This window comes from Phoca vitulina, unplaced genomic scaffold (assembly GCF_004348235.1).
Source record: "Phoca vitulina isolate PV1807 unplaced genomic scaffold, GSC_HSeal_1.0 scaffold13, whole genome shotgun sequence".
NCBI classification, from domain to species: domain Eukaryota; kingdom Metazoa; phylum Chordata; class Mammalia; order Carnivora; family Phocidae; genus Phoca; species Phoca vitulina.
The window spans coordinates 3,072,105-3,083,182 of NW_022589716.1; the positions used below are offsets into that span (position 1 = coordinate 3,072,105).

Consider the following 11,078-nt stretch of genomic DNA (forward strand, 5'->3'; position numbering starts at 1 on the left):
ATTGAGAAGGACACAACATCACTTCTGTGGGATTCCTGCCAAAAGTGAGAAACTTCAGTCTAATCATGAGGAAACATTGGACAAACCCATACTGATGAGTTGTCTACAAAACCAGCACTGATCTTCAAAAGTATTAAGGTCATAAAAGATTAGGAAAGACTGAGGAACTGTCACCAAGTGGAGACTAAGGATACATGACTAAACGTAACACGGGATCCTTCCTGGATGGGATCCTGGACCAGAGAAAGGTCACCAAAAGCGAAGCAGGGACTGGATGAATCTGATTCCCAACCTAGAAAACAGGATGTCTGGCTCTGGGTCAAGCACAGGCCACTTGAGCACTGCATGACCTTGAGGGAGTACCTGCCCTTGCTGAACCTCAGTCTTACCATCTACTAAGTAGGACGTCTTCTAGAGTCCCCCGCCCCCTTCAGGGCTGTGGCGCATCTCGGGCCTTGGAAACCACGCAGGCGCGAGAGGGACTGCTTGATTGGCTATTCGTTGTGACGCACTGGCCAACGGTAGCAGCACCTAAGCCCCACCCCTTCCTGCCGCGCCTCCTAGCACGCACATCGGCCCCGTGCACGTCGCCTACACGCGGGGTCGCACGTATGGTGCGTGGTGACGTTGTGGCGGCGCGGGCGCCATCCCGGAAGCGCGAGCAAGGCCGCCAGATGTGCAGGTGCTGCTGCCACCGACGCCGGGGCCGAGTTCGGGGTGGGGCTGGGGACGCCGGGGCCGTTGGGGAGCCGGGCCGGGTCGGGCGCGGCCCCCGGGCTGTCGCGGGGTGGGATGTGCCGCTGGCCACATCTGGGCACCATTCCTGCGTCCAGGCCTCAGTTTCCCCGACCGCGCAGTGTATTCGCCGGTGGCGCTACGGGCCGGTTCCGGATCCGGGGCGCGGGAGCTGGGGTCGCCTGTGTTCAGGCTGTGCAGTGTCACCCGGAACCAGGCATTGCCCTCTTTGGGCCTCAGTTTCCCCGCTTTGGAGGGGCGGGGCGTGAGGGGGTATGCGAGTCCTACCTCACTCGCGGGTTTTGCTGAGCTTAGGCCGCCAGATTAAATTCTGCGTCAATAACTGGGTGGAATCCTGGCGCCTCCGCCTTGCCGTGTGACCTTGGGTAACGGAGCCCACCCCTGTGAGCCTTAGTTGCCCTTGGAGATGATAGTGTTTGCCTCATAGGGATGATTGGGGATTAAATGAAGTGCTGTACAAGTGTTTGCTCTTGTTCTTGGAAGTACCAGGGAGCCCCTTGCTAAAATGCTGGTTCCCGGGACCCGCCCTAGGACTTCATACTCCCCCTGGAGAAACAGCCTGCTCCGAGCCCAGCTCCTTTATCACTGTTGGTTTCAGTCCCCACAGATAGCGCTGTGAGATTCTGATTGTTTGTTATTCTCATTTTCTGGATGAGAAAACTGATTCAGGGAGGTGAGGGGACTCTCCCAAGATCACACAGCCTCCCTCTCTGCGTGTTTCCCTCATAAATATATTTGGAGCAGGTGGTCATTTCCACCTTGTATGTGGGCCAGACTAGCTGTTAGGGAAGTCTTCCTGAGAAAGGCAGCTGGGTGGAGAGTGTGCCTTGAATCCCTCAGCCCTCACATCTGGGAGCCAGAGACAGGAAAGAGCCCTACTTTGAAGCAGAACCGTTTTCCACAGGTCCAAATCTTGCGCCTGCCAAGCACTAGCTGTGGGGCTTCCTGCCAGAGGAGTCTGCCCTTTGAGCCCAAGTATCCTCTTTATACATGATCACACTTCTTTGGAAATGTGGATACTGTGGGTGTTGGTATCTGGCATATAGTAGGAATTCAGTAAACATGTGGTTATTGGGTGGGGTGAACTTCACCAGGTGTGGCAGTTTATTTCCAGAAGGCACATAGGGGCTGCAAATGACTTTTGGCCTCCATGCTTTTTGGGGAGAAAAATACAAGCTGCTATTTGTAAATGAGGCCATTTCTCACACTCACACACACACACACGCACACATCCGTCCACGTTTCTGTGTTTTTTTCCTGGAAAAATTCAGAAGTCTGGCAGAAGTCAGTTGCTGTAAGAAGCAGCTGTCCCGGCATAGGTGGGCACTGAACATCTGTTCAGATTCACAGCTTTGTGGATCCTGTAGACTGTGGGCATTTGAGTTGTGACTCAGGTTTACTGGCTCTGTGGCAATGGTCCAGCTCCTCAGTTTCTGAGTCTGTTTCCTAATACGTAATTAAGGATAACAGTTCTCGGTGTACGAAGCTTAATGGTTTGGTAGCATACAGTAAGTGCTCAATAAAGAGGAGGGTGGATCAAGTGGGTTCTGAAAGCCCTTCCTGGTTCTGCATGTGAATCTCAACCAATTGCAACTGGGCCTTTCTATTGGCAATTAAATACGTGGACCTTAAAGCCAAGCTATGTCAGGATTCCGGGTTTTGCCTGACACCGCCCCCCTCCTACCCCCCGGAGGGTGAGTGCTGAACCTGTGGCCCCCTCCTACCCTGGCATGGTCTAGGAGGCCCCCACCCACCATGATGGTCATCTGTCTAGCCACAGAGCCATCTAGGTTGCGGGGGCCCACAGCCTGACTGAAAATTTTGGCTTTAATTGGCTAATACGAGTCTACTGTCAGAGCTGAGTTTGAAAGCCACCAAGCTAAGTTCTGGTGATCCCTTGCTGTGAGCCAGGTTCTGGGCTGGGCTCTGGAGGCAGAGACATGCTTCTGTTCTCTTGGAGCTGACATTGCTTTGGGAGTGACAGGCAAAAAGGTCAACTGATTGGGCGCCTGGGTGGCTCAGTCAGTTAAGGTTCAACTCTTGGTTTCAGTTCAGGTCATGATCTTGGGGTCATGGGATCGAGCCCGGGGTCAGGCTCTGCACTCAGCAGGGAGTCTGCTGGAGATTCTCTCCCTCTCCCTCTCTCTCCACCCCTCCCCACTGCTTGTGTGTGTGCACGCACACACTCTAAGAAATAAATCTAAAAAAAAAAAAGGTCAACTGATAACTAAGATAATTTCAGGAAAGGATGAGCCAATGAAGCAGTAAGATGAAGTGCTAAAAGTGACTGGTGTAGGGGATAGTCATCAAAGATCTCTTGGGAGAGAAGATAGTGGAGGTGGTGATGATTTGAGAGGGCAGTCATGCATGTGGGGACAGCAGGTGCAAAAGCCCTATGGTGGGATGAGCAAAGTCAGGGGGATGTGGGTGGAGGCTGGCAGATCTGTGCAGGTGGAAGGTGGCCATGGGGACTTGGGCCCATGGAGACTGGGGGCCACAGAGGTCGGTGGGTGATGGGATTCTGATGTGCTTGATGCAATTTACAAATACGTCCTTCCAACACCCCTGAATTCTCAGGATGACAAAGCTGAGGCTCAGGTGGTATGACCGACTTATGGTCATGGGGCCCGGGGTTCTCAGCCCCTCCTTTCTGCCCCACCTACCCCACTGCCTGGTGTAGACTGAAGACTCCCTGCCTGCCTGTTTCAGGCAGCGGAGGAGGAGGAAGAGATGGACCCCCCGGACTCGGCCTCGAGGGTCTTCTGCAGCCGCATCCTGAGCATGGTGAACACAGATGACGTCAACGCTATCATCCTGGCTCAGAAGAACATGTGAGTGGTGGCCAAGAGCTGTGGGCCCTGGGCGTGGGAAGGAATCTACCCGCTGGCTAGCATTCTTGCCCTGCCCGCCCTTACCCTGGGCCCACACTGGTGATAAAATGAAGGAAATGAGCAAATCTGCCGGCTGGCTCCAAAGTAAATTCCTTCCTGGTCTGGAGGCGAGGCCTTGGCACAGGAAGCAGGGCTTTGGGGTGGTTTTGCAGCTGCGGATGGCTTGGCAGGGGCCGCAGCAGCTCCTATCCCAGGGCCTGGGGTGAGGAGTTGGGATAGGAAGGGACTGTAGGAGGGGATTTAAGGAAGCCAGTGAGCTGGTCTCCGTTAGGAGCCTGGTCTCTCAGAGCCGAGGCTGTCTCTGCAGAGTATCTGTGGTCTTTTGGAGGGCCATCAACAGCCTCTGCCCTCCTTGGGGCTTGGCACTGTGACCACCAGAGCCTCACCCTAATTCCAGCCTGCTCTGGGGGGAAGAAAATCTTACACAATCTTGGGGTGGAAGCCCAGCCTCCTGCGGCTTTATATTTGTGTATTTAAGACAAAGCTCATCCTTCCATTTATGACACAGCACAGACCTGATACCCTTCCATCTCTCATCCTGTGATGGGGGTGCTGGGTTTGTCTGGGTCAGATTTAGGCCTGGCCTGGTGAACTCCCACAATGAGGGGAGACAAAACCAGACACAGACCTTCCTGGCCTCATGGTGTCAGGGCTGGGCCAGAGGAATAACCTGGGTCTAGAGAGTCAGGGGATTCAGAGTCTGCTTGAGGGAGGGAGTAAAGGCTACTTGGGTAGGGTTTTGAAGGTTGAATAGGAGTTTGCTAGATGGCTCAAACAGCAGGTAGAGTTCTGCAGGGCAAGGGAACAACACACGCAAAGGTCATGGAACAGGAAGGGGCTTAGCATGATTAGTTTGTAGGGCATGGCCATTTTGTAGTGCATGGTTTGTAGGGCTGGTACCTTTTGTCTGCTGCCAGGCTGGACCGGTTTGAGAAGACCAACGAGATGCTGCTGAATTTCAACAACCTGTCGAGCGCCCGCCTGCAGCAGATGAGTGAGCGCTTCCTGCACCACACAAGGACCCTGGTGGAGATGAAGCGGGACCTGGACAGCATCTTCCGCAGGATCAGGTGGGTCCTCAGCCCCTCCAGCCTCTGCCTCCCCCTCTGAGCCTCAGGTTCCTCCCCTCTTCAATAAGGACCATCCACTCCACACAACAGAGCAATGTGGAGATTCAGCTCATTTGTTTTATGAGGCTTCAGCGCTCACTTAGCATCTGAGAAGATCCGAACTTTGGGATGACAGATCTTGAAGTTTCTGAATTTCCGTTTTATTTATCTTTCCAAAAATGCAACATAGCACCAGATGCCTAATGCAAAAGACAGGCAAGTGCAGCCCGGGAAAGGCAAGCCTCTGGTCCTCCAGTCCCCAACCCATGAGGAGGCATATGAGATTGCTGGGTTTTGGGGGTCCCTTCTGAGCTGTTTTCTGTGAGGGCAGAGAAAAATGATGCTCAAGTCCCCGAGCACGCAGCACGCTCCATGCAGCAGCTGGAGCCTGCATCAGTGCCACCACTGCCGACCACGGCCACGCACCCGGGCCGGAGCGAGCCAGAGCGGCAGCCGTCGTTCCCGCTGACAGAGCCGCTTCCTCGGCCCCGGGGGGGCAGCCGCACCCACTGGCAGACTCAGGAGCAGAAATCATGAGACAGGCCAATTCAGTCCTTTATAAAAGCACATCTTTTCTGGGGCGTCTCATCAGGCTGGTTGCCCAGGCGTGGTGTTGGGGGTGAGCAGGAACCCCAAGCGTTGGCACCCTTTGTGCGTATCTGTGTCACCCAGGAAGAAGATAGTTGCTTCTGCCCCGTTGCCCTGTGGGCAGGGACCCAGCAGTGGTGATACTTCTGGGGGGCACTGGTTGGCCATAGTCAAGGATGAGACTTGACTATCATTCTTTGTAAACCCCTTTATCATTCTTTGTAAACATGACTTCATGACTTTGGGGAAAAATGGAAAAACACCTGGATAAAAATGAAGCGGGCCTTTCTCTGTGAACATCGGTTTAACGTGTGCAAGTACCCAGTGTCTGGGTGTGGCTTAGCCACGCCTGGCCCCCACACAGACACTCTCATCCGCCAATGGGGGACAGGCTGGGACAAGTCACCCAGAGGAGTGACTGCCGAGGAGGTGGTGAGGAAGCTTCCTAGAAGGTTATCTGGGCAGAGGGGGGTTAGACCTAGGAAGGGCATGGCAGGTAGAGGGCCCAGCCCGACTCAGCACCGAGGACACGCACAAGCTCTGTGAGAGCTGGGTGGCTGCCATCTGCCCTAGGGGTGAGAGGTCTGCTGGGCTGAGCACATGGGCCTCCCTCCAGCCCAGGAGCAGAGAGTGACAAGCGGTGTGTGTGTGCGGGGAGTTCCCATCCCCCACCCACTTGGAGCTGGCAGCAAGGGTTCCTGGCGTGCACCAGGCCCAGCCTGTCTGCTTGGCAGGTTCAGCCTGTATGCCTTCCCTTCCCCTGCAGGACGCTGAAAGGGAAGCTGGCCAGGCAGCACCCGGAGGCCTTCAGCCGTAAGTGTCACCCAGGGCTCCTGGGCCCCACGTCTGGCCTCTGCACCCGCGGATGTCAGTACCCTCAGCCCAGGGCTGGCTGACCCTGAGCCTGGGCCCTGGTGGGCAGTAGATGCAGAGAGATCTGGTGCAGGGAGCAGGGGCGGGGGTGCTTGGCTGGTCTTGGCAACCTGTAGAGCAGGTGCTGGGATCAGGATCCCCCCCGGGGGGGAGGTTACACAGGGGAGTGTGTGTAAGAATGATGACAGTCCTTGCCCAAGGGGATGTAACATAGCCCTATGAGCCAGGCTCTTACCTATAACCACCCACGAAGTGGGGGCTGTGAGTATCCCATTTCATATAGGGGGAAACTGTAGCCCAAAGGAGCAGTGACTTCTCAGAGGAAGTGCAGCATCCCCCATGCTGAGCCTCAGTTTGTCCCCTCTGCCAAATGGGCCAACATTTCCCCACCCCAAGGCCGCTAACAACCATAGGCACAAAGGCAATGCTGTCGGGGCGCCTGGCTGGCTCAGTCAGTAGAGCATGCAACTCTTGATCTTGGGGGTGTGAATTCAAGCCCCACGTTGAGTGTAGAGCTTACTTTAAAAAAAAAAAAAAAGGCAATGCTGTCATCAGGCCTGGTTTATAGAGCAGAATGCTGAGGCAAGGGTGGTGAGAGGCCTGGCCCCAGCAACACAGTCAAGAGGGCAGAGCCAGGCTCAGGCTCACCCCAAGGGCCCATGTTGGCTTGACCCCAGTGAAGCCAGGTCCTGGCTGTACCTTGAAGGACAACCTCTCACCTTCCTGTGCTCAGTTTCCTCCTCTGTAAAATGGGCCACATTATGCCCTGTGGGGTGGCAGGGGAGCGGTCAGGGGTCATAGGCCCAGGTACTCTCTCATCACAGTGTCCACCACAGTGACTCAGCCAACTCCTGGCTTTCATCCCCCAGACATCCCAGAGGCATCCCTCCTGGAGGACGAGGATGAAGACCCCATCCCACCCAGCACCACAACCACCATTGCCACCTCGGAACAGAGCACGGGCTCTTGTGACACCAGCCCTGACACTGTCTCACCCTCCCTCAGCCCCGGCTTCGAGGACCTCTCCCATGTCGGGTCCAGCTCCCCTGCCATCAATGGCCGAAGCCAGACGGATGATGAGGAGACACCGGGCGAGTAACACTACTCCCTGGTGCCCCAAGGGGTCTCAGGGCAGTGGCACTCCCCCGGTGTCTGAGGTGGCAGCAGGTAACCCTGCCTGGAGATCAGCAGCTTCGCCACCCTGTTCTGTCACCCAGGGCTCCCCGGGGGACCTGGCTCCCTCTGGGGGTGTGGAATTCCTAGGGGGTCTGTCATTCCTACTTCTTCCTCATTGAGAACATCTGTCTTCTGCAGACCCCTCTGCCACGCCAGGGGATGACCAGCTCAGCTGGAGTTGTTGGGCTGGGTGTGAGGGAGCTTTTCCAGAGCCAAGCTTGAGGTCTGCTAAAGGCTCCCAAAGACCAGAGCCAGATTGCCCCTGCCCCAGTGCCCCAGTCGAGACCTCCTCAAAGCGGACCAGCACTGTCTGTCTGAGTTCACCCCAGCCCATCCCTGCACCTACCAATTCTGGTCTCCCTGTCCCTTCTTCCAACAAAAGTATTGAATACTGTCTCCAATAGGTATCTCAAGGAGGTTTCTGAGACAATTGTAGAAGGCTCAAGATGGAGGCTGGCCATTCAGCCGCAAGCCTGATAAGGCCTGTGTTTCTCTGACCAGAGGTGTGAACCTTGAAGGCCCAGCAGGCCTCTCCCAGGGCCTCCGTGGAGCAAGCTGAGCCACCTTGGAAAACAGAGTTAAACGGAATATTTTTGTACCCGATGTTTACAGATGCTATTGGGAAGTTATCAATAAAAAGACTCTGTTCCTAAAAAGGGAAGGGTGTACTTAGCAGTGGCTTCCTTCCATCCTTGGGCCCATTAGGCCATAAGGGGAACAACTGCAGGATGTGAGACAGGAGGGGTATGGACGGCCAGGCACCACTGAGCTAGAAAGAGATGTGGCTGCTCTTGGTGGGAGTCTCCACTGGTAGCAACCATAATAACCCAAGTTCCTATCACCACCTATGTACTCACACATGCTGTTCCCACTGCTCACAACACTGTTCCCTTACCTCTATGAATAACTTCATCTCCATATCTGCCTCAGGATGGACACCCCAGGGAGCCAGGCTGGGTCCTGTTCCTGAGTAGACACTCTGTAGAGTTCCCTCATCTTTTATTTATTTTTTTTTAAGATTTTATTTATTTATTTGACAGAGACACACAGCGAGAGAGGGAACACAAGCAGGGGGAGTGGGAGAGGGAGAAGCAGGCTTCCGGCGGAGCAGGGAGCCCGATGCGGGGCTCGATCCCAGGACCCTGAGATCATGACCTGAGCCGAAGGCAGACGCTTAACCGACTGAGCCACCCAGGCGCCCCAGTTCCCTCATCTTTTAGAAACTGTTATTAAAGGCATCTTCCTAGATTCAGGAGTGTGTGCTTTTGCCTGTCAATTGGGGGCGCTGGTAAGCGTTCAAGGACATAAAGAGCTACACTGCCAAACCCATAGGTAACTTCTCAGTCCTCACCCTTACCGCTCCCGGCACTTTTTAGCCACCCACAAGACTCCTTAGTCTTAACAAAAGTCCTCCCCGGCCCCAAACACCCTGGGTCGCACCCCATTTTCTTGAGTGAATGCACCAGCTCCACCTGCCCTCACTACCTTGGTAAGCGCCGCCTTGAAATTCATCCACGCATAGAGTCCAGAAAGTTTTCCAAATAACTGACTCCTGGTGTTAGGTGGCTCCGGAGGGTCTCGCACGTCCCACCCCGGCGCCGCCTCCTACCTTCCCTGTCCTGACCCCTGAGTCCTGGACCCGCTGACCCCCTGCTTCATTCCTTTGCTTTACCACAAATGGTCTCATCTCTAGTCAGCAAGCATTCCCCGAGAGGCTGCTACGCGCCATCAGTTTTTGGCCAACCCACAGACAACAGGTGGAAACACCTGGAAAGGTGAAGCCGTCCCCTCACGTGACCTGGAGGACGCGGCCCGAGCCCGGAAGAGGGTTGGCGACGCTCGCCCACAGGCGCCGCGGCTTCGTTTGCCAGCACCCAACATGGCAGCAGGGCGGGGCCGGGGTGGGGTAAAACGGGCGGCGCGAATTGTGACGCAAGGGCGCAGCGTGCTCGGTGCGCAGGCGCTCTCGGCGGCACCTCGGCGGTTTCCGGTTCCGCCGCCCTCTTTCTCTTCAACGAGGTGGCCGAGCGGTTTGGTGGCGGCGGCCTTGCGGATTCGCGCCAGGTCGGGGTCGGGCGGGAGACTGTGGGAGGCCGCGGGCGTCCGGGTAGCGGAGGAGGAGGCCCGAAACCGGTCCGCGTGGGCCAGGTTCCGCAGGGCGGCCGAGTCGGCTGAGTTGGGCGCGTGGGGCCGGGTTTCGGAGCCCGGACTGGGTCCCGGGATGCGAACCGGACTTTGGGAGAGTGTCTTGTGTGCCCTGCCAGCCCAAGCTATCCCACGAGGCCTGGGGGCGTGGATGGTCTTCCTGGGCAAATCTCTCAATGGAGGAGGGGTATGAAGCGTGTAGCTTTTTTCCGTGCCATGTAGTGCGCCAATCCCTCTTCCCCCTACAAGGTTATTTTCTACTTGCCTTCTTTAATATATCCGTAAGAAGAGAGTGGTAGCGTCCACCAATTAGGGTTTTTTTTTGGGGGGGGGACGATGGAATTATGTGTAAACAAGTACCTGGAACGTGGTTGGCAGATACTGCTTATGGGTTGGAGCAAAGGCAGGAAGCGTGGTCTGGCGAGTTTGGGTATAAACTGGGAAGGAAGCCAGGGTGTTGGGTGTCTGAGCTTGGAGTTGGAGAGAACTGCAAGGGAGGAAAGTGTGTTGGAGGAGTGGCTACTAAAATGGGATTCCTACTCAGGTTGCAGGAAGGATTGCTTGTGGAGCAAATGTGGCTTACAAAAGGGTAGGGGAGGGAGGACAGGATCTCCAGACCACACTCAGAGAAAATGTGTCTGCCAAAATAGTGCCCCAGCCGTGTCCTTCTCATTCCATCATCAAAGTTGACAATCTCATTTGCTGGGCCCAAGGAGCATAACCACAGTCCTTGTTCCTGTGAAGCACACTTTGCCACAGGGGCCCCCAGGTAAGGTGGAGGAAGCATGATCCTTGATTATAGGACAAGTTTGGGCTGCAGGCTTAGAGGGGTGGAAGGAAACAGGCACTGGAATGGGCCTGTCGTTGTGGTTGATGTTGGCACAGGGCTGGCAGGGCCAAGGCTTGCCAGCCCCTGAGCTCAAGCTGCTCAGACTGCAGTTCTCACTCTTCCATTCCTACTCCCTACCGTCCAGCAGACGCAGAGATGCAGATCTTTGTGAAGACCCTGACGGGCAAGACCATCACCCTCGAGGTCGAGCCCAGTGACACCATTGAGAATGTCAAAGCCAAAATCCAAGACAAGGAGGGTGAGTTGGGCTGAGTCCAGAGGCTATCCCGCAGGAGTCCCCAACCCAGAGGAGCCACTGTCATGTGCAAGATGGGTGCTGGGCTTGTATAGACCTCAGCCTTGGCTGGTACTTCCCTTGTGTGATTTTGGGAAAGCAGCTTGTTCTCTCTACCTTAGTTTCCCTTTTGACAGATTGGGGGTAATGCCAGAGCATCCCTGTGGGGAGAGGAGAAACTTCCAATAATACGCTTGCCAGAGCCTCAGTAACTGAGCTTTCTTCTCTCCAGGCATCCCGCCTGACCAGCAGCGTCTGATTTTTGCGGGCAAACAGCTGGAAGATGGCCGTACTCTGTCAGACTATAATATCCAGAAAGGTACTGGGGGTAGGGTGGCTGGACAGGGCCCCATGAGGTCTAGGACCAAGGATCAAGCTTTGATGGCCTCACTGGCGGGGGGGGGGGGGGGGGGGGG

General features: G+C 55.6%; 2 protein-coding genes across 5 annotated transcripts in view; both read left to right on the forward strand.

Moving 5' to 3' along the window:
• Window positions 1–570: 570 nt before the first annotated feature.
• KXD1 (KxDL motif containing 1) lies at window positions 571–8,054 on the forward strand. 2 transcript variants are annotated; one of them, XM_032412490.1, is made up of 5 exons: window positions 571–682; window positions 3,466–3,587; window positions 4,565–4,717; window positions 6,111–6,157; window positions 7,087–8,054. In XM_032412490.1, the coding sequence occupies exons 2-5, from the start codon at window positions 3,487–3,489 to the stop codon at window positions 7,314–7,316; spliced, it is 531 nt and encodes a 176-aa protein (XP_032268381.1). In that variant the 5' UTR covers window positions 571–682; window positions 3,466–3,486; the 3' UTR covers window positions 7,317–8,054. The 2 variants fall into 2 exon arrangements, with proteins under 2 accessions (XP_032268381.1, XP_032268382.1); XM_032412491.1 differs by having other exon boundaries at window positions 600–682; window positions 3,437–3,587.
• A 1,291-nt stretch (window positions 8,055–9,345) lies between these two features.
• The window catches only part of UBA52 (ubiquitin A-52 residue ribosomal protein fusion product 1), a 3,722-nt gene continuing 1,989 nt past the window's right edge, over window positions 9,346–11,078 (forward strand). The window contains exons 1-3 of one of the 3 annotated variants that reach the window (XM_032412495.1): window positions 9,346–9,457; window positions 10,513–10,626; window positions 10,895–10,981. In XM_032412495.1, coding sequence (XP_032268386.1) covers window positions 10,524–10,626; window positions 10,895–10,981 — 190 coding nt within the window. In that variant the 5' untranslated portion in view covers window positions 9,346–9,457; window positions 10,513–10,523. Of the gene's footprint in view, window positions 9,458–10,210; window positions 10,308–10,512; window positions 10,627–10,894; window positions 10,982–11,078 lie in introns of those variants that run through there. The other 2 variants (XM_032412493.1, XM_032412494.1) reach the window with 2 other exon arrangements.

Excerpts from the sequence above, each read along its gene's own strand:
- KXD1 (XM_032412490.1), top strand. The coding sequence starts at position 3,487 with ATGGACCCCCCGGACTCGGCCTCGAGGGTCTTCTGCAGCCGCATCCTG. Across the intron at positions 3,588-4,564 it reads ATCCTGGCTCAGAAGAACAT|GCTGGACCGGTTTGAGAAGA; the intron begins GTGAGTGGTGGC and ends GTCTGCTGCCAG. Across the intron at positions 6,158-7,086 it reads GCACCCGGAGGCCTTCAGCC|ACATCCCAGAGGCATCCCTC; the intron begins GTAAGTGTCACC and ends TTCATCCCCCAG.